Source organism: Tribolium madens, unplaced genomic scaffold (genome assembly GCF_015345945.1).
Source record: "Tribolium madens isolate multiple individuals breed KSU strain unplaced genomic scaffold, Tmad_KSU_1.1 Scaffold_71;HRSCAF=194;Tcas5.2_LG6, whole genome shotgun sequence".
Classification (NCBI taxonomy): domain Eukaryota; kingdom Metazoa; phylum Arthropoda; class Insecta; order Coleoptera; family Tenebrionidae; genus Tribolium; species Tribolium madens.
Window position 1 is genome coordinate 1,856,195 of NW_025401041.1, and position 18,557 is coordinate 1,874,751.

The 18,557-nt window shown below is 33.1% G+C and overlaps 1 protein-coding gene across 3 annotated transcripts in view; it reads right to left on the reverse strand.

The window, feature by feature from the left end:
- Positions 1–12,630: 12,630 nt before the first annotated feature.
- The window catches only part of LOC123008389 (endothelin-converting enzyme homolog), an 11,148-nt gene continuing 5,221 nt past the window's right edge, over positions 12,631–18,557 (reverse strand). For 2 of the 3 annotated variants that reach the window (XM_044404165.1, XM_044404167.1), the window contains exons 3-5: positions 15,759–16,556; positions 13,946–14,094; positions 12,631–13,898 (exon numbers count right to left, since the gene is read on the reverse strand). In XM_044404165.1, the coding sequence (XP_044260100.1) occupies positions 12,749–13,898; positions 13,946–14,094; positions 15,759–16,556 (2,097 nt within the window). In that variant the 3' untranslated portion in view covers positions 12,631–12,748. The remainder of the gene's footprint in view (positions 13,899–13,945; positions 14,095–15,758; positions 16,557–18,557) is intronic. The other variant, XM_044404166.1, reaches the window with a different exon arrangement.

The window sequence follows — 18,557 nt, forward strand, 5'->3', positions numbered from 1 at the left end:
TCTCACGATAGTGAAAGTTATCGATCGGTTTGATGAATTTTTAAAAAAGCGACGGCTTCTAAACGAGAAAATGAACGGTTTGAGGGTTTTAAGTTTTCGGGGAGGAAAAAGTTTGGGTTGGACGAAATGTTCAAATATTTGATCAGCACGTTTGCTTACATAATGCCAACTTAACACAAGAATTTAAAGAGTTACTAAAGTAAAAAATACGCACGACGTGATTAAATTTATTTATTACACAGACAAATTATAACACAAATGTTCTCAAAAAAATAGCGTCAAATTTAAAGTTGAAATTGTAAATCGTTAACTACTGAAACTTTAACATGAATTATCTAGAAACCAAAGTAGAGAAAGGGAATTTTTTTGAATTTTTGAGTTTAGGTTTTGAATCAGCCTGTGTGTAGCAGTGAGGTAAGCTCTTTCGTACAAAGATAGAACCTCGACTCTTGTAATATCGAAAAGCGAAAAGTGCTTCCAGATCACCGTCTATTTTCGTAACTTATTATCGATACTCGAAATTAGACGTGGGCTCCGCCAATGCTTGTAACTTTACGATCCGTAGACGAATCAATCGGGGGGGCCCCCTTTTGTCGTTCCGTTATTTTTATCTCACTGAGAAAAAAATCCTTGCCGAAAAATTTTCATACAATTATGGCAATTGGTACAGTTATTAATGACGCTTTGTTCGTCTATTGTTATTTATGTGGATCACGATGCACGATTTTATTCGAATCGATTCATTATTCTTTGTAATTGTGATTTCACGATGTTCGTGGTGCCTTTTTTTTCTTTGTTTTATGTTGTTTTTTTTTTTTTGCAAAAATGTCGGCGAGTTGCATAAGATAAACTTTCGTTCGTTAGGTAAATAAATACAAGAGTGATGATTTACCATGCCCTGTTGTAAGTGACAGGGGCGATTCGTGGGCGGGTAATTTCTACAATAAATGTCGCTGCGAGATATTTCGGACGTTTATCTCAATAATGTGAACTTTTCAAATGGACGGCTTGCGAAATTGTGATCGTTTGGTAACCTGCGATAATATACGGGATGTTACGCAAAACAGATGTCTATAAGAAGTTGGAGTTTATGAGGCAGACGGAATTGAGGTAGAAAGGAAAGGAGAAGTTGAAAAGAAAAAATTATTGCAATTTTTAAACATGTGATTTTTTTATTAATCAATTACTACGAGTACCCCCACTAATTGACACCTTATTTTTTTAAAATAAACCTAGAGCTTTTTCTTTTGGATATTTTTTGCTTCTTGGGTGAATTTCTGTATCTAAATTCATTAGACCGAGTAATAAATCTCGGTTACATCATGAGAATTTTGTCACCCTTTTCCACATATAAATCACCCTCTACTTAACACACAGTAAAATAAGTCAAAAAAAAAGTATGAAATGACCTAAAACACCCTCTAACTCGTGAAAGTTTCTCGCTCCGACGTCAAATTAAAAGTCATCTCACGATCGCGCCTCACTTATTTACGACTTCATCAGTCTGTGAGACGCGTTCAACTAGTCGGCCGGCGTCGCGACGCCGAAACGTCCGAGATTTGCATTGAACAACCCTCATAATGGGATCAAAGGGAATACCGCGCCGTCCCACTGCTTGCTTTTCCGTCAACGATACGCAAAAAAAAGAGTTTTTTTCTTTGACTTGCATCACGAAAATTGAGCAAAATTAACAACTGTGAGGCCTTGGCGACGAAGACGACAACCTTACAGAGGATTTTTTTTATTTATTTTTTTTTCAAGTGTAGCTGCGGCTCTTCGTTACGCTATTGATTACGAACAAAGTCACCCGAGGCGGAAGTGATGCTTATCTTTTTTTTCTGAAGACGGTATACAGGGTGTGAACGCGAATTTTTGGAAAAAAAAATAGAATTTTAAATCTTTTCTTTCATAATCTTTATTTGTTTAACTGTTAACATGTCATCACAATTTATGTTTTGACAGATCGATATTTCTTTACATCTAAAATTAACCCAGATTTTTTTTCTTTTTCAGTCACGACCAAAACAACTTTTTCTTCGTTTCTGTTGACGGAAGTCTTCATCGACCAACATCTGTTGTACAAAGAACTTGCGAAGAGATCAAACGTGTTGATTTCAATCAGTGAGTCACAAGATTTGTCAATTTTTTCATAATACAGGGTGTTTCTAAGTGAAATCTCAGAATTTGATTTTTTTAACTTTTCGCAATCACTGTGTATTTTCCACAAATCGATGATTTTCCCAAAGTTGCGCAACTCCGTATACCGCCGACACAATGGCGCTGTATTGCACAACAACAAACAACAATCTCGTTGTCTTCCCGAAAAGGAGAAACTACGCGGCGCAACGTAATTATTCCGCGTTACGTCGTTACGTTAACGAGATGGATGATACGTTACAAAATTTAAAAAAAAGAGGAAGTAAGATGTGTGTGTGTGTTGACAAATGAATATTATGGATGATTTACCTCGTCGATGTATGTGTGTACTTTGATTGAAATTAGTACCTTGGAAAAGAGTGTAGGAGGACGATGGCGATGGTGTTTTATTGGCGTCCGGTCGGATTATGTCATGGAAGGTTAAGGTCAAAATTGTGTGCGTTACGCTTGAATCGGTTTCGATTTTTGTGTTCGTGTTTTTGTGGCGGCGTAATGTCGATAAAATTTAGCTTTTGTTGCCAAATGCACAGGAGTGGCAAGTTTTTCATCCTACCAACATTTAAAATACAAAATATCAGTGTCATTAACGTACAGAGGGAACAAAAAGTATGGAACCAAGCGGTTTTTTTTAGAAAATAATCTGTATCCACTTTTTATTTCTATATTTTTTGTATACTCGAAATATCCGTCGTTACTTTGCCGCCCTAAAGTTGCCAATTTGTCTGAAATTGTCAATTAACTTTCTTCACAATTTAATAATTGGCTTCGTCGACTTAATTTAAACCGTCGACTTTTGCACACGAACCGACTTATTTTAACGAAAAGTAAATAAGATCATTTTCTCCTCTCGTAAAAATCGATTAAAATATTTGTACGTTGCATGTTTTAAACGCAAACAGAAAGAAAGAAAAAAAACTTCTTCCGTTAAACTCAACACAAACTACCCTTATTTGTCTTGCACGCTACCAGGACCGGACGTTTAACAATTCACGTCCCTTCTAAACGTCAATGTGAATTAATAGTTTTGCTTCAATTAATCGAACGGAGCAAGATAATAAAATAAAGGAGAAAGCCACCTGACTTGTTCGGTTTAAATAAATGTAAAACGGTTTTTTTTTCGTAGCGATTTTATTAAATTAACACAGAGGTGTTATCATAAAGTTTACTTGCGAATACAGAGCATATTGCTTACAGCAATTTTCGGCTTTGTTTACAACATAAATACAGGAAAGCACGAAATCTGAAAGCGATCAGGATCGGTAAATTACTCTGTTATTTATATCGCAAATGAGTGCCAGACGAAATTCGTCGATTAAAACAAAATGTTTAACTCAAACACTCGGTATATTAACAAGTTCAAGTGACGTAATTAAAATTAAACAATTCAAGTGACATTATAAAATTGTTGCATAATTTTTTATTACAGTGCTAAATTAATAAGACAGTTGTTATGTAAAAAAATCGTTGTAGGATTTTATAATTAATTTATTTTCAAGTTCAAGTTTAAGGCAAGGTTAAAACAGAATAATGAATGAAAAAGAAAGTGTTGAATAATTTTCTTCTTATTAAAGCTTTACCACACGAGAATTTTAGCCGAGTGGACTAAATTATGAGTCGATATACAAGGTGAGTCAAGTTTTATCCGCACCCTCTAATAAAACACGTATTTTTAATCCAAATTTTGTGCAATTTTGGTTTAAACTTGACTCACCTTTTACATATAAACTTATAAATTAATAATCCAGTTTTTTCTTCCCTCGAGCCCGTCACTGTTTTTCCAGAAATTGCATTGTGGCTTTTTCCACTTTAAATTTCACAACCCGCTGTCAATTTTTTACCCTTGTCTCAATAAAGACAGTCTATCAAGTAAAAAATATATTCTTCCACTCTTGTATCCTCTATCGATCCGTTAACCATTTAAAGTCAGAATTTTTTAACCAGAGCCGGATCCAGACACGGTTGATCGATTTTTTTTCAAATTAACAGGATTTTTTTTTTCAATTCGAAATACCGTAACTCTCAAAGTTCGAGAGAGGTATAATAATGGAAAAAAAAATTGCAAATCGGAGGTCGCCGACGGCGCCAGAGCGTGACATGTGTATGTGTACACTCGCGAAGGAAAAAAATGCATCAACTTTTCAACGTGGGTGAAACACAAGAACGAATCAACAAGTTGCACGTGTCGCCTCCGCGCGATCTTTTGCGATAATTTTTAATGATGGCGATAGTACATACTTGAAAGGATAATAATTGACAGGTGTCGGGAATTGTGCATGTGGGTAAATAGATCGTTAAGGACACGCGTAGCCTTCAAGAAGGGAAAAAAACTGGGGGGAAATTGAGTAATTTGATGACATTCGAACTGAAAGACCGAAAATCGTGTTCGGTTACAAATTGTATATTTGTTTTGGTTCACGTAATGAAACTTGTGGTGGCTCACGTAACACATTTTTTTTCTAATGGGTGTTTTGTTTTTTGTGTCTGCGTGAAATGTGAGAAAAATAATGTGTATTCATTGAATAGTATTGAATCTTGTTGCATTAGATTTATTGGGATTTTAACGGTTCGTTGGTATAAAAAGAAGCGGAAAAAATGATTCATCTGCAACTATTTAAATTGTTTACATAAACCGCCATTATGTGTACTCATTTCTGTGCTCGTAATGAATTAAATCATTTCTATTTTTATTTTCTTTTGTGAGGTTTTATGACATTTGGTTAAGATACGAAAAAGGGAAACCACAAACGAAAATGTTATTTTAATATTTTAGTCGCTTCAAATTCAGCTAATTTTTTTCATTTGAAGTGCTTGCATACAGGCTGCGCCAGAACTCGCGCCCTAGAGACATTTTCTATGTAAGGTAAGATACCAGGAACGGAATAAATGTTAAAAGAATTGTATCTATAAAAATTTTGAAATTTTGCACATTGACTATTTATTTCTGTTGGAAAAATAATTTTCCAAGTCTTTTTGCTACAGGCTATTAGAAGAGGAAACAAAGAAGCTGTATCTTAAATTGTAAATTATTTGTGGCTTTTATTAGTAAAATTTTTGTACTTTTACTAAATAATTATAAAAAACTTATGCAAGATGATCAGTAACATTAAATAAACATAAAAAAATGTCAAAAGTCAAAAACTAAATGTCAAAATTTTTTGACAAATAGAAGTTTTTAAACATTTTTTCCATGTTCCTGATATCTTATATCTTACTTGATTTTTTTCCTGGGGCTCGAGTTCTGACACCATGTTTTTTTTCACATTGAAAAAAATCATATCTACAGTATGTTCCCGGATTGAGTTTACAAGAGAAAAAAAATTATCTTTGATTTTACGCCAAAACTGAAAAGGAAAAACATTTTTTGCTTTACCTGAAACGAGCAAACCTTTCATTATTCTAACTCAGTGGAAAGAAAAATTCATTTTTCTGTTGATTTTGGACTTGCAATAATTTTTCTCCCATCACATTGGCGGTTTTATTTTTTTGACAATGATGTCACTTTGACAAATGAGTTTTCGCAAGTTAAATAGCAAAAATATTTGTGAAAAACATAATTTTGAGAAATACCAACTCAACGAAACAGCTTTAAGATAAAAAAACAAAGTTTAATAAGAACTGTCATTATTTAATTAATAAATTAATTGTCGGTGTGATAGGACTTAAAAAGCAGAGAAAAATTAGTCTAAAAAAAAGTCTAAAATAAAAATAAAATAAAGAAAAAAATTAACTTTTCTTTTTACTGTATCAGAATAATGAATTTTAATTACATATTTGCTCGTTTCAGGTGAAGCACACTGTCAAAATTTACGGTTTTTTTTTCCCGTGTAAGGAAGTTTTGACAAGTGTTTGACATTTCTCAATACGAAACGTCAGATTACAGATTTAAAGCAATTTTACGCCTTGTTGAGTCTAATTCGAAAAATAAAATGTTGTATTCAACTCGTTTGAGTGTAAATCGGAGCTTTATTCCACCTCATGGATGATAAACCACTCGTTACACTCGTGGTTTAATAACCCACTCGGTGAAATAATCCGTCCGATTTACACTCAAACTCGTCGAATAAATAACTATTTCTTTGTAGTTTTAGCGTAAAATCAAAGATTTTTTTTCTTTTGTAAACTCAATCCGGGGACACATAGTAAGAAGTCTTTAGTTTAGTATTATTATTATAAGATGTGGGACGATGATTCTTTCATTTTTATAATAATTGTAAGATCTATCAGAAGTAGATTTTGTAGTAAAATTACATTTGACGTATTGCAGAGTAGGTACCTAATCGAATTTCTATTAAAATTTAAATTATCATTGCAACACGAGATGATTTTTCTTTTAATTTGTAAGCTTATATTTTTCTCCGAAATTCGTAATTTATTATTTGACCATTGATAAAGCTGTGTGCGTAAAAATCAATGGAAAATTCTGTCATAAAATTCTATTTGTCATCAGAAATTTCCACTTAATTGTGGATTTGCAAATTATATTTAAAATTTACATTTTTACACAAAAACAATGGAATTTTTTATTTTTATTATTTCCATCGTTGTTTTCAGCAAAGATTTCGGATATGCACATCTCGGTCAAATATAATTAAAACTCCATCATGTCGAAGAGGAAAAAGGTAATTTAATTTTGACGAAACGAAGTCATACGTTTTCGCCAACATCACCGGAAAAACTTTTCTAATTATACTTCCACACAACTATTTTCTTGTACCGCTATGTAAATTTCGGAATGAGTTGGCGATTTTTTTTTGAAATTATTCAAATGGGACATTTAACTAATTTGATTTTTCTTCTACCTGGAAGGCTTTTAATAATCGACTTGGTGCGATTGAGGTCTATGAGGAATTTAAAAAGGGATCTTTGATCAGAAATGAGGACGGGTATATCGCACACTGACCGATTTTATTCCCGAAACGAGACGTAAAAATAAGAGGATAAGGCAGGATCTGGACGCGTTCGGGAATTTATAAACACGTCGTGAAAAGGATTCGACAGGTTGTGGGGATGACACTAAAATTTTCCTCACTTTTCACTCTATTTCTCATCTACCAGTTACTCTCTTTATTTATCTAATGCAGTTTTGTAGGAATTATCCTTGTCCTAGCAGCCTTAAAATTCAGGTGTAAAATACAAAATAGAAAAAAATCGTTGTTTTTGTACAGATGGTGAGTTCTCATGTCAAGAGCATCAAATTTGGAGTCAAGAACCCTTCTCGAACCAATCAGTCATCGCGTCCTTTGAAGCATAAACACCCGGTATATTCTCGTTTGCGGGTCTCGTCGTCGGCGTGACGCAGACCTCTCTTCCTCCCGTGTGTCTTGAAAGGTTAATGTTTCGCTCTGAACTTAAACTCCAAACAAAGAAGAGGTTTGACCTAGTGACTTGCGGGACCGCTCCGTACACGATTTTTTTTTCCTCCTTATTTTGTCGTTTTTTTTTTCCCCGCCCGCACTCGAGTTCACCAACAGTTATACCAACCGCAGACGAGACGCGACGTTGTTTTAATTATAGTTGATGATATTTCGCAGATCGATGGTTTATTTTCGATTTTTAATTGGTTCGTTCGTTGGTTGTGTTTATTTTTTCAGGTGCGTGAAGAAGGAAACGACGATGATGATGATGATAGAAGTTGCCAGTCGTTGACGGGCTTGAAATCTTGCTCTCCCGTGATTTTTTCAAAAAGGGTGAGCAAAGTTTCAGGTGTGTTAAAGGTTGGTCGATGGGATACTACAGCGATGAAGTGTTGGTTGGTTTTTTCGTGTCGGGGGGTAATTTCTCAAGTGGGTAATTTTTGTGCGAGAGATGGAATTAGGTTTTCAAGTGCGGGGTAATAGACGGTGATGTAATTATTGTTTAATGTAGGCGAAGGGGTTGGAGGAAAATTGGCGAGATTTCAGCGAGTAAGTTCAATCCGCGCCCCCAAAACACTTGTAAACTAAAATTTTTGTAATGCGAATATTTTTTTGGAGTGTTATTTCACCAATTTCACATGTTATTGTTTTTTTTTTGAACTCATATTAGGGTTTATATGTTTACGTCCAAACAAGAAGATAAAGTTTTTCATTTAACTTACTTTACCTCATCTCAAACTTTTTTTTCTTTTTGTTTAATTAACTTTGTGTTGTTTACTCCAAATGCTTTGATAATCATTGTCTCATGTCAATCTTAATAAAAAAAATTTTTTTGCAATTTTAAGTAGAAATTTGAATAGAGTATAAATAAATTGAGATTAATTTAATTTTGAATTAAATTTCTTAATTTGTTTTTTTGTAAGAATTTTACTTTTTGCATTAAAATATTCAAGGAACTGGCAAAAAGGTAAGCTTATTCTACTTGTGACATTTTTTATTTTGCAAATTACAATTAACAAAATTATTATCTTTTACTTGTCTAATGTGCTATTGTAATAAAAAGTAAAAGTAAAAATTATGGACGGCAATACAAAAACTCAAAGACTAATAAAAAATAGTAAATACGTGAACAATTTGATAATAATTTAATTCTACATTAAAAATTTTTGTTTGCTCTTTGTTAAAATTAAAAAAAATCCTAGGAGGTAGCAAAAAGGTAGGTTTATTCTCAATTTGCAGTTTGCTCTTATGTCAATTTTTTTTATAATAACATTTTTGAAAACCAGTTTTGTGACATAAAAAAAGAAAATTATGACTAATTTAATCGGAAATGTTTTTTGAGTTGTCAAAATTTCAATTTTTTTAACAAAAATTCAAGGTGACAAAAAGGTGGGCTCATTTTTAACTTTTAGGTTTTTTACAATTTTAAATAGAAATTTAAATACAGTGTAAATAAATCGGGATTACTCGTAATTTAATATTGAATGAATTGTTTTAATTTGATATTTGGAAAAATTTTGCTTTTTTTAAAAAAAAATCCAAGGTGGCAAAAAGTTTGGCTTTTCCTTTTTATGTTTTTGTTTTGCAAACTGCAATTAACAAAATTATTATTTTCTATTTGTCTGAACTATGCTGTTTGACAATTTTATACAAGAACATCCCACAAAAATATTCTTATGTTGTGTAATACAAGTATGAAATAGTACATTATAAACGAGGTGGTAAATATGGCATTACCTCGAGTGCTTTTGTATACGGATAAAGCACAAGGGGTAATACCATTACCACGGAGGTTTGTATGCTATTTTATTCACAAACACATTATTTTTAGTCAAAAATTTGAATAAAATAAAATTCTAACAATGTTAAGGTCCAAACGTGGTAGGCCATCCAAATTGGGTTTGATTTTTGACATTTCAGAAATGTCAAAAAAAATATTGAAATAATGTGTGATCTGAAATTAAAATTGTTGAAATGAAGTAGTACGCTCCCCCAGAAGTAAGAAAAACTGCTAGAGAAGCAATTGAATACTAATTTAGCAAAATATGATGCGTAACTTGACAATTTGAAACAAAAAATTCACGGTATTTTCGTAATCCTAACGTTGGCAATCCTGCATATTACCACCCAAAAGAAGTAATGTTATTACTTCTCATGAGATATAATGACGTGTTTCCCAACCTTGAAAAGGTTAGTAATCGACATATTACATTGATGATTGATTGATGATTGTGAATAAAATAATGAATTCTACTTATTTAAGGGACAAGTCAGTTATATAGGCTGCGCCAGAACTCGCTCTCCCAGAGAAAAATTTCAAGTAAGATAAGATACCAGGAACATTGATGATCTTGTATATGTTTTAACATTTTTTCCATGTTTCTGGTCTCTTACTTTATATGGCATTTTTCTTTGGGGCACGAGTTCTGGCGCACCCCGTATATTCTCCCTTTATTTATTTGATGGAATTAGATATTAGTGTTTCTTTGTTCAACTGTATTAGTTGAAAATGTGAAAATTTTGAAGATTGTTACAATACAGTCTATTGTTGTCATTTCTGTCTGTTTTTTAGCTACTGTTTGACCCTGACCGGGGCCTGAACTTGAAAATGAGTGCTATCTCTGCTGATACATCACATTGATAGCACCTACTGTATATATTACACAAAGTATCCGTTTTTCACATTTTTTTTTCACATAATAGCTGTCTGGCGAATTTATTACTACAATAAAATTACATAACTACACGTTAAAAAAATTGATCAATTAGCAGAAGCCAGTTAACCATTTCTATGCAAATTACGAGACACCGCAATTGAATTATAAATTTTTCTCATTATTTTTGATTTGTGAGAGAAGGTTAAACGATTGAGAAATAAATCATTTTGTTGAAGAATTTTATAGAATGAAACAAACGGTGTGAACATCCGTCACAAGTCGTCGACTTGCCAAAGTGTTGAAAAGTGTTTAAAGCGTAACAAGAAATTCATTTTGTTATTTTCGCCGCTAATTACAGTGTCGTAGTTATTGATGCATTTCTCTCTTCTATTTTCAAATGCAAAATGGTTTTTCGTCGCAAGTTGAGCGTGAAACTTGCGTTAACATTACGATTCTGTTTGAACATGCGAAAAACAAATAACACTAATCGAAAGAGATGACTTTTAATATCCACGCTTTTTCGATTGTTCATTTTGCGGAAACGGACTGTTAACAATGATTAAAAAAAATCTAAATCATTCAAATCGGGTTGCGGTTGTGTTTAAACTGTGTAAATTGAAGGTTTTTTTTATTTTTTTTTTATTTTGGGGAAGTTTCAAAGCTATTGACATGCTTTAATATCCGGTCGGAATTCTTTTGGCATGCCTCCTGTACAAGTGATCGTAAAACTATTTTTCATACTGTACACAATTCCCGGAATAGAAACCGAAAATAGGTTTATCGATCCTCTGAAATAATTGTATATTCTTGCCAAATATACAGTCAAACGTTTAAATGAATCGCTTTTTTCAATGTAAATTTTTCTAAAATCATAAAAAAATTCTTTTAGGTAGGCAAGCTACAGTCATCGCCTATGCAACCAGTTATACTCCTCCACTCCGAGGGATGCCTATCGTCGACACGCTTGAACTTTGTTTTTCCTGTGTATTATACTAGGTGAGCAAAGATTCAGGTGTGTTGACAAATTCTCTCATCAGCAGAATGTTCGCCGCCACTTGAATAAAATCCAACAATTGTCTAAATATTTACGTTTATTCTTGTTATCACAGTAAAAATATAGGTACACAAATTTAATTTACACAAACAAGGACAAGAACCATACACGTCCATGTAAATAGGTTGATATGGAAAACTGAAACTTGAGCTACAAATACAGGTGGTTTGGGGGGTTTTTTGCTCCATTTTTTGGTTCCTATGAATGATTTTTTGTCCGATATTTGGTTATTAAATTTATTTCAATATTTGAGTAACAATAAACTTATTTTAATATTTTTTTGATTTTTTATTTTTGCTCACCTCGAATTTTTTTGCGCCTATTTTTGTTTTAGAATTTTTGTCACTCTGAATTTTTGCGCCATTTTTTGTTATGAAGTTTATTTCATAATAAAATGGTTTTGGTATTATTGGTTTGCTCATTTTTGCGCTATTTTTTGCTACCCTTAGAATTGTTTGGGCCAATTTTTGCTGTCAGGAATCTCTACGCCATTTTTTGTTTTGAAATTTATTTCAATTTTTCAACAATAAAATTATTTTAAAACTTTGGTTTGCTCACTTTTTGCACAATTTTTTGCTCCCCTCTGAATTTTTAGCGCAATTTTTTGCTACATCAGGATATTTTTGCGCCATTTTTTTGTTTTGAAATCTACAGGTGCGCCCGAACTCGCGCCCCAGAGAAAAATGCCATATAAGGTAAAATACCAGGAACATGGAAAAAATGTTAAAAAAAAATTATCTATAAAAATTACGAAGTTATGAGAGTTTAAAGTTTACACTTTGACTCTATTTCTGATGGAAAAATAATTTTCCAAGTTTTTTTGCTATACGCTATTAAAAGAGGAAACAAGGAAGCTGTATCCTAAATTGTAACTCTGTCCAATGTCATTTGTGGGTTTTATTGTCAAAATTTTTGTCCCTTTACTAAATAATTGTCAAAAAACATATACAAGATCATCAGTATCATTAAATAGACATAAAAAATGTCAAATGTCAAAAAATAAATGTCAAATTTTTTTGACAGATAGAATTTTTTAAACATTTTTTTCATGTTCCTGATATCTTACCTTACTTGAAATTTTTCTCTGGGGCGCGAGTTCTGGCGCACCATGTATTTTAATTTTTCAACAACAATAAAATGATTTTGGTATTATTGGTTTGTTTGTTTTTGCGCTATTTTTTTGCTCCCATTGGAACTTTTCAAGTTATTTTTGCTCCTCTAGAAATTTTTTGCGCCATTTATTTCTCCGCTTGGAATTTGTTGCTCCATTTTTTGTTTCACTAATTTTTTTTGCTTAATTTTTAAAATTCATTTAATTTTTTCACTTAAAAGTTTGTTCATGTATTTTCTTTTCTAATTTGATTTTAATATTGATTGCGCGGGAAATTGAAATGAAAGAAAACAAACGTAACCTACGAAAGCAACTTTGGTAACCGTTTATTTAAGCAAAAAAAATCACAATTTCCACTGGAGCATTCAACCCCCTCAAACACACCCTTGGAAAAAAATCAGGTACAATCATCACTCTACCACACTTCGCACTTATTTTTGGGATTCATAGGCGATCCTGCCGGACATTGAAACACCTCCCCAAACTCCTTCAAATTACTCAAAGCCCCAATAACCCTAAACCTCGCCGGTGAATGCGAATCCTTCTCAATTTGCAACGCCATAGCTTCCTTGGTTACCGCGGAGCACCAAACTTGTGCGAAAGCGACAAAAAACAGCTGTTTGTGGTTCAAAGGAAGCCCTGGAAGCGTTTTGGGCTCTGGTTTATCCTTCATCAGTGCCAAATACGCGTGATATGCAGCTTTCAAACCCCCATTATCGGCGATATTCTCCCCTAGAGTCTGATTCCCATTGACATTCTTCCCATTAATTGTGTATTTATTGTATTGGTCCACGACGCATTTGGTGCGTGCTTTGAACAAGTCGATGGTCTTTTTTTTCCACCAATGGTTCAAATTGCCGTCTTTGTCGAACTCGCGGCCTTGGTCGTCGAATCCATGGGTGAGTTCGTGCCCCATGACGACCCCCATGCCCCCGTAATTGAGACTCGGGGGGAAACTGGGGTCGTAGAAGGGGTTCTGGAGGATACCAGCCGGGAAAACCATCTGGTTTTTGGTCGGAGTGTAGTAGGCGTTGACTGTAGAAGGCGCCATACTCCATGTTGTTTTATTCACAGGCTCCTTGATTTTTTCCAAATTTTTGCGCAAATTGAAAAAATTGATATTTAGGTTGTTTACAAAGTAGGTGTCGCTGTGTACGTCGAGTTCTTCGTAGCGATCATCAAGTTGCTTGGAGTCACGAATGAATTGGGGATAACCGATCATGTCCGAAATCGCATCGGCTTTGATCACAGCCGCCTTCCTTGTATCCTCATCCATCCACTTGAGTTTAGCAAAATTCCCTTTGAAGGCGTTTCGCACATTATTGATCATTTCTTCGGCTTGGGTCTTGGATTCCAGATTGAAAACTTCACGGACGAAAATTGCACCGATTGCGAAGCCCAACACATTGTTTGTGTCTTGGACGCAGTACCTCCATTGGGGCTCCTCGCCGCCCTCCGAGCCCATCAAAGCCTTCCTCAAGCCCTTGTAGGCGTCACGGAACGCCTTCGAGAGGCACCCAGTGAACACTCGCACCGTTTGCCAAACAAGATAATTATTTAAAGTGCTAAAAATTGTGATTAGAGCAATTTTCAAAACAAGAAAAATACTTACATATTGCCCTCGGGCGTACTTTGATATTCGTCGATTAGACTTGATAAGTTTCCTAAATATTCGGGAGCATAAACTACTATTTTTTCCTTTGGAGACACTTTGCGATTTACGATTTTCATGGCGTTTTCGAAGAAAGCCCGCCAGTCCAACTGAAAAAAATTACAATTTGCTCCTTTTTGATATTAAACAAAAATCAAGTTTGTTGGGTATCTCGAAAACAAATGATGATGCAAAACAAGAGAAATTACACTTGTTAGATATATTAAAACTGTCTATGGGTGGGCAATGTCTTGATTAATTCTGGAAAGTCGTATTTAAAATGTGTCACTTTTTTTTAATTTTGTGAAATAATTGCACTTGCACAATAAAAAGGCAAAAATTACATAAATTTTCTTTTTATTTTTTTCCACTTGCAAATGATTGAAAACGTAAGATTTTTTTGTCATTTTCGAACAGATTTGGTATTTTCAGGGAAAAAATTGTTTTTTTTTCTTCAAAACATGCTTAAACGCTCGAAGTAAAAAGTAACACCTTTTCGGTACCATCTCCCGAAATTTTGAAAAATAATTGTGTTTCTGACTTAAAACTTGCAAAAAGAGAGAAAAATAATGTTACTTTTCATCAAATTTTATGTTTTTCGGCAAAATTTATCAAGAAAACTCTCTTTTTAGTCCTAAAACGTGCCTAAATACTAAGAAAAACACTATTTTCGACTGATTTTGGTAATTTTTTTATAGGAAATTTTACGAAATAATTCTATTTTCACCAAAAAACGTAGTTAAACTGTCGAAAAAAGCAAATTAAAGTCACTTTTGGTCCAATTTGACGATTTTTCAATCCAATTTACCCAAATTTTGCAAATAAACTTTGTTTTCAGCTCAAAACTTACAACGATTTAGTGTTTTTTCTTTGTTTTTTTGTTACTTAACAAAATTTCGCAATATATACGCATCAATGCCTGAAAAACGTTTGAAAACGTTCAAAAATGCAATAACATTCTTCCCCGTTTGTTAATTTTGAACCTTATTTTTGCCAAAATTTTGCAAAAAATGTGTTTTTGACTGAAAATCGTCTTGAAACGCTCAAAAAGGGCAAAATAACTGAATTTTTGACCTAATTGGTTGACTTTTTGATCTATTTTTGATGAAATTTCGCGGAATAATTCCACTTCTGACCGAAAAACGTGCTAAAAACAATATTAATTTAGTGATTTTTGGGAGAGATTTGGCAAAATCTTGCATGAGTTTTTTGGTCAATGCGCTTTAAATCATTAGAAAGATAAAAATTACACAAATTTTCGTTAAATTTTAAAATCATTTCCAAAAAAGTGTTTTTTTTCAAAATGCGCTTAAACACTTAAAAAAAGGCAAAAATAACATCATTTTCCTTATAATACTTTTCACGAAATTTTGCGCAGCAATTGTATTTCTGTTTCTTAAAACTTAGAAAAAAAGACAAAAATGATATTATTCTTCATCACATTTTTGTAATTTTTAGTCCAAAAATGTGCCCAAAAAATTGTAAAAATAACCATTTTAATTTAATGTAAAAACTTTTGACCGAAATTTTGGGAAGTAACTTTATTTTCGACCGAAAAACGTGGTTAAAAGCTCGAAAACAAAATACAGTTTCTTTTAGTCCAATTTAATGATTTTCTTTCATTCTATTTTTTTTTCTTTTTTTTTTAAATATCTCCAAACGTTCGAAAAAAAATCATGTTTATTTTGTATTCTCGTCAATTTCTCAACTTCATTCACTTATACAGAAGGGATTTTTTTGTTAATTTTTTTGATGTAAAAAAGGCAAAACTTACAAATTTGGCTCTTTGCCTCAGCTCAGTGAGGGTCATCAAATTATAGAGCGACTCTTCATCCCTCCTTAGTTCACTCGGTGTCGTAATGTTGGCTAACCTAGTTTCAAATTCTATCACAGCTTGCATTTGTTCTTTGGTGGAGTTCTCTTCCCCTCCTAGTAAAACCCCAACTTTGGTCATATAATCAAGGTAGGCTTCTAAAACCTTAGAATGTTCAGTTTCATTCAAATAATAATCCCTCGTAGGTAACGTCAGCCCACTCTGATCAATCTGCAATATATACCTCGAGGAATTCTTATCATCCTCCCCCACGACATACGAAAACAGCGCCCCGATATTATACTTATTTTGCACCATTTGAACTAAATTCTGCAACGTCCAGTTTTTTGGGTTAAAACCGCTGTCGGTGATACTCCATCCGCCTAGTTTTCTAATAACAGTGTGCATGGGATCCGCCCCCAAGTCCTCAACAGTGTCATTGACGTCCAAACAGGACTCGTAGTACATTTTGGCCTTTTCCTCCGCTTTCGATTTGAGGTTTTCGATTGGTTGCTCTAGGACGTGCTTGATGACGAGTTGGTTTTGTTGTTCGAGTTTCATAAAAGTGCCCCAGGTGCTTTTACCGTCGGGGATTGGGTTGGCTTTGACCCAACCGTTGCACGAGTAGGAGTAGAAGTCCTTGCAAGGGTCGACGGAGAGGTCCATAGCTGAGAGGATGTTACTGGCGATTTGGACGCAGGATTTGTTCAAGCAGGGGAGGTTGTCGCCTGATTGCACGTGGATTATCTGGGAAAATAACTAAGTGAGGATTAAAGGCCCTCCGCTGCGTGTCGGGCTTTAAATACCGGTTTTTTGAAGTTTTACATAAAAATTTGGCTCGTCCAAATGACTTAATTTAAGGCCCTCCACCGCGCGTCAGGCTTTATAAACTATCGCAATTTTGTACGTTTTATAAAGATTTACATAAAAATTCAGCTCGTTGGCACTCCAAATAACCTAATAATTTTACAATTGAGCATTTAAGGCCCTCTGCTGTTTGTCGGGCTTTAATCACTTTCCCAAGTTTGCAGGTTTTTTTTAAGTTTTACATAAAAATTTAACTAGTGTCTGACTTTAAGATATAAAAAAATAGGCATACTTTTCACGAAATTTCGAAAAATAATTGTGTTTTAGCTAAACTTGAGTTTTCAGCTCAATACTTACACAGATTTAGTGTTTTTTTCGTTCTATACTTATAACAAAATTTTGCAACATAAACCCATCAATGCCTGAAAAACGTTTGAAAGCGCTCAAAAATGCAAACACATTATCATATTCGCGATTTACCTTTAAAAACGTGCTTAAACATTAAAAGAAAAATTAAAAACAAAGTCTTCTTCCCCATTTGGTAATTTTGAACCTTATTTTTAACAAAATTTTGCAAAAAAATGTGTTTTTGACTGAAAAACGTCTTGAAACGCTCAAAAAGGGCAAAAAAATACTACTTTGGACCTAATTGGTTGACTTTTTGATCTATTTTTGATGAAATTTCGCGGAATAATTCCACTTCTAACTGGAAAACGTGCTGAAAACAATGTTAATTTAGTGATTTTTGAGAGAGGTTTGGCAAAATCTTGCAAAAACATGAGTTTTTTGGTCAAAAATGCGCTTAAAATCGTTAGAAAGACAAAAATTACATTTTTTCATTATTATTTTCATTAATATTTTTTCTTCCTTGCCATTTTCGAACAGGTCATCTCAAAAAAAATTAAGTGTTTTTTTTCAAAATGCACTTAAACACTTAAAAAAATAAAAAATAACACTATTATCCGTATAATTTGAAAATTTTAAGACACACTTTTCAGTAATTTTGCGTAACAATTGTATTTCTGTTTCTTAAAACTTACGAAAAAAAAAACGATATTATTTTTCATCAAATTTTTGTAATTTTTAGTCCAAAAATGTGCCCAAAAACTCAAAAATTGTAAAAATAACCATTTTGATTTAATGTAAAAATTTTGGGAAATAACTTTATTTTCGACTGAAAAACGTGGTTAAAAGCTCGAAAACAAGATACTGTTGCTTTTGGTCTATTTTTAATGAAATTTCGCGAAATAATGCTTTCACTTCTGACTGGAAAACGTACTAGAAACAATGTTAATTTAGTGATTTTTGGGAGAGATTGGCAAAATCTTGCAAAAACATGTGTTTTTTGGTAAAAAAATCCGCTTAAAATCGTTAGAATCCAAAAATTACACAAATTTTCGTTTAATTTTTTTTCTTAAGGAACAAAAAAAACAACAAATTTTACTCAATTTTTGGTGATTTTTGAAAGGCTGCAACTCATCAAAAAATGGTCGCATCTGGATTAAAAAAAACATTTAGAAGCCTTAAATTTGTAGTTTTGAGATCTTTTGGCAATTTTTTTTGGCCTTCGGTTATCACGTAATCTTAAATAATAGCACGAGAAAAAAATTTCAAAATTTGGTCCACAGACGTAGGGAATTTTTTTTTGTTAAGTCAATGCATAGGCCGGATAGCCGGTTCATTCATCTTTAAAAAGTTTTTTTTCACATTCTTTTTCCATCAATTTGTCGCTGAGATATCTGACTTTAAATGAAAAAAGATCCTTTTGTCTTTGGTCATCGATATCTCAGCAACCAATGACCACACACGGAAAATAAGGGGAATGTCAAAAATTGGAATAAAAATGTTTTACAAGATCCTTTTATGATTTTTCTGAATTTTTATTTTTTTCCAACATTTATAAAAAAAATTCAAGAAACAATATTGCTTAATTAAAAAAAAATGTTTTTGATT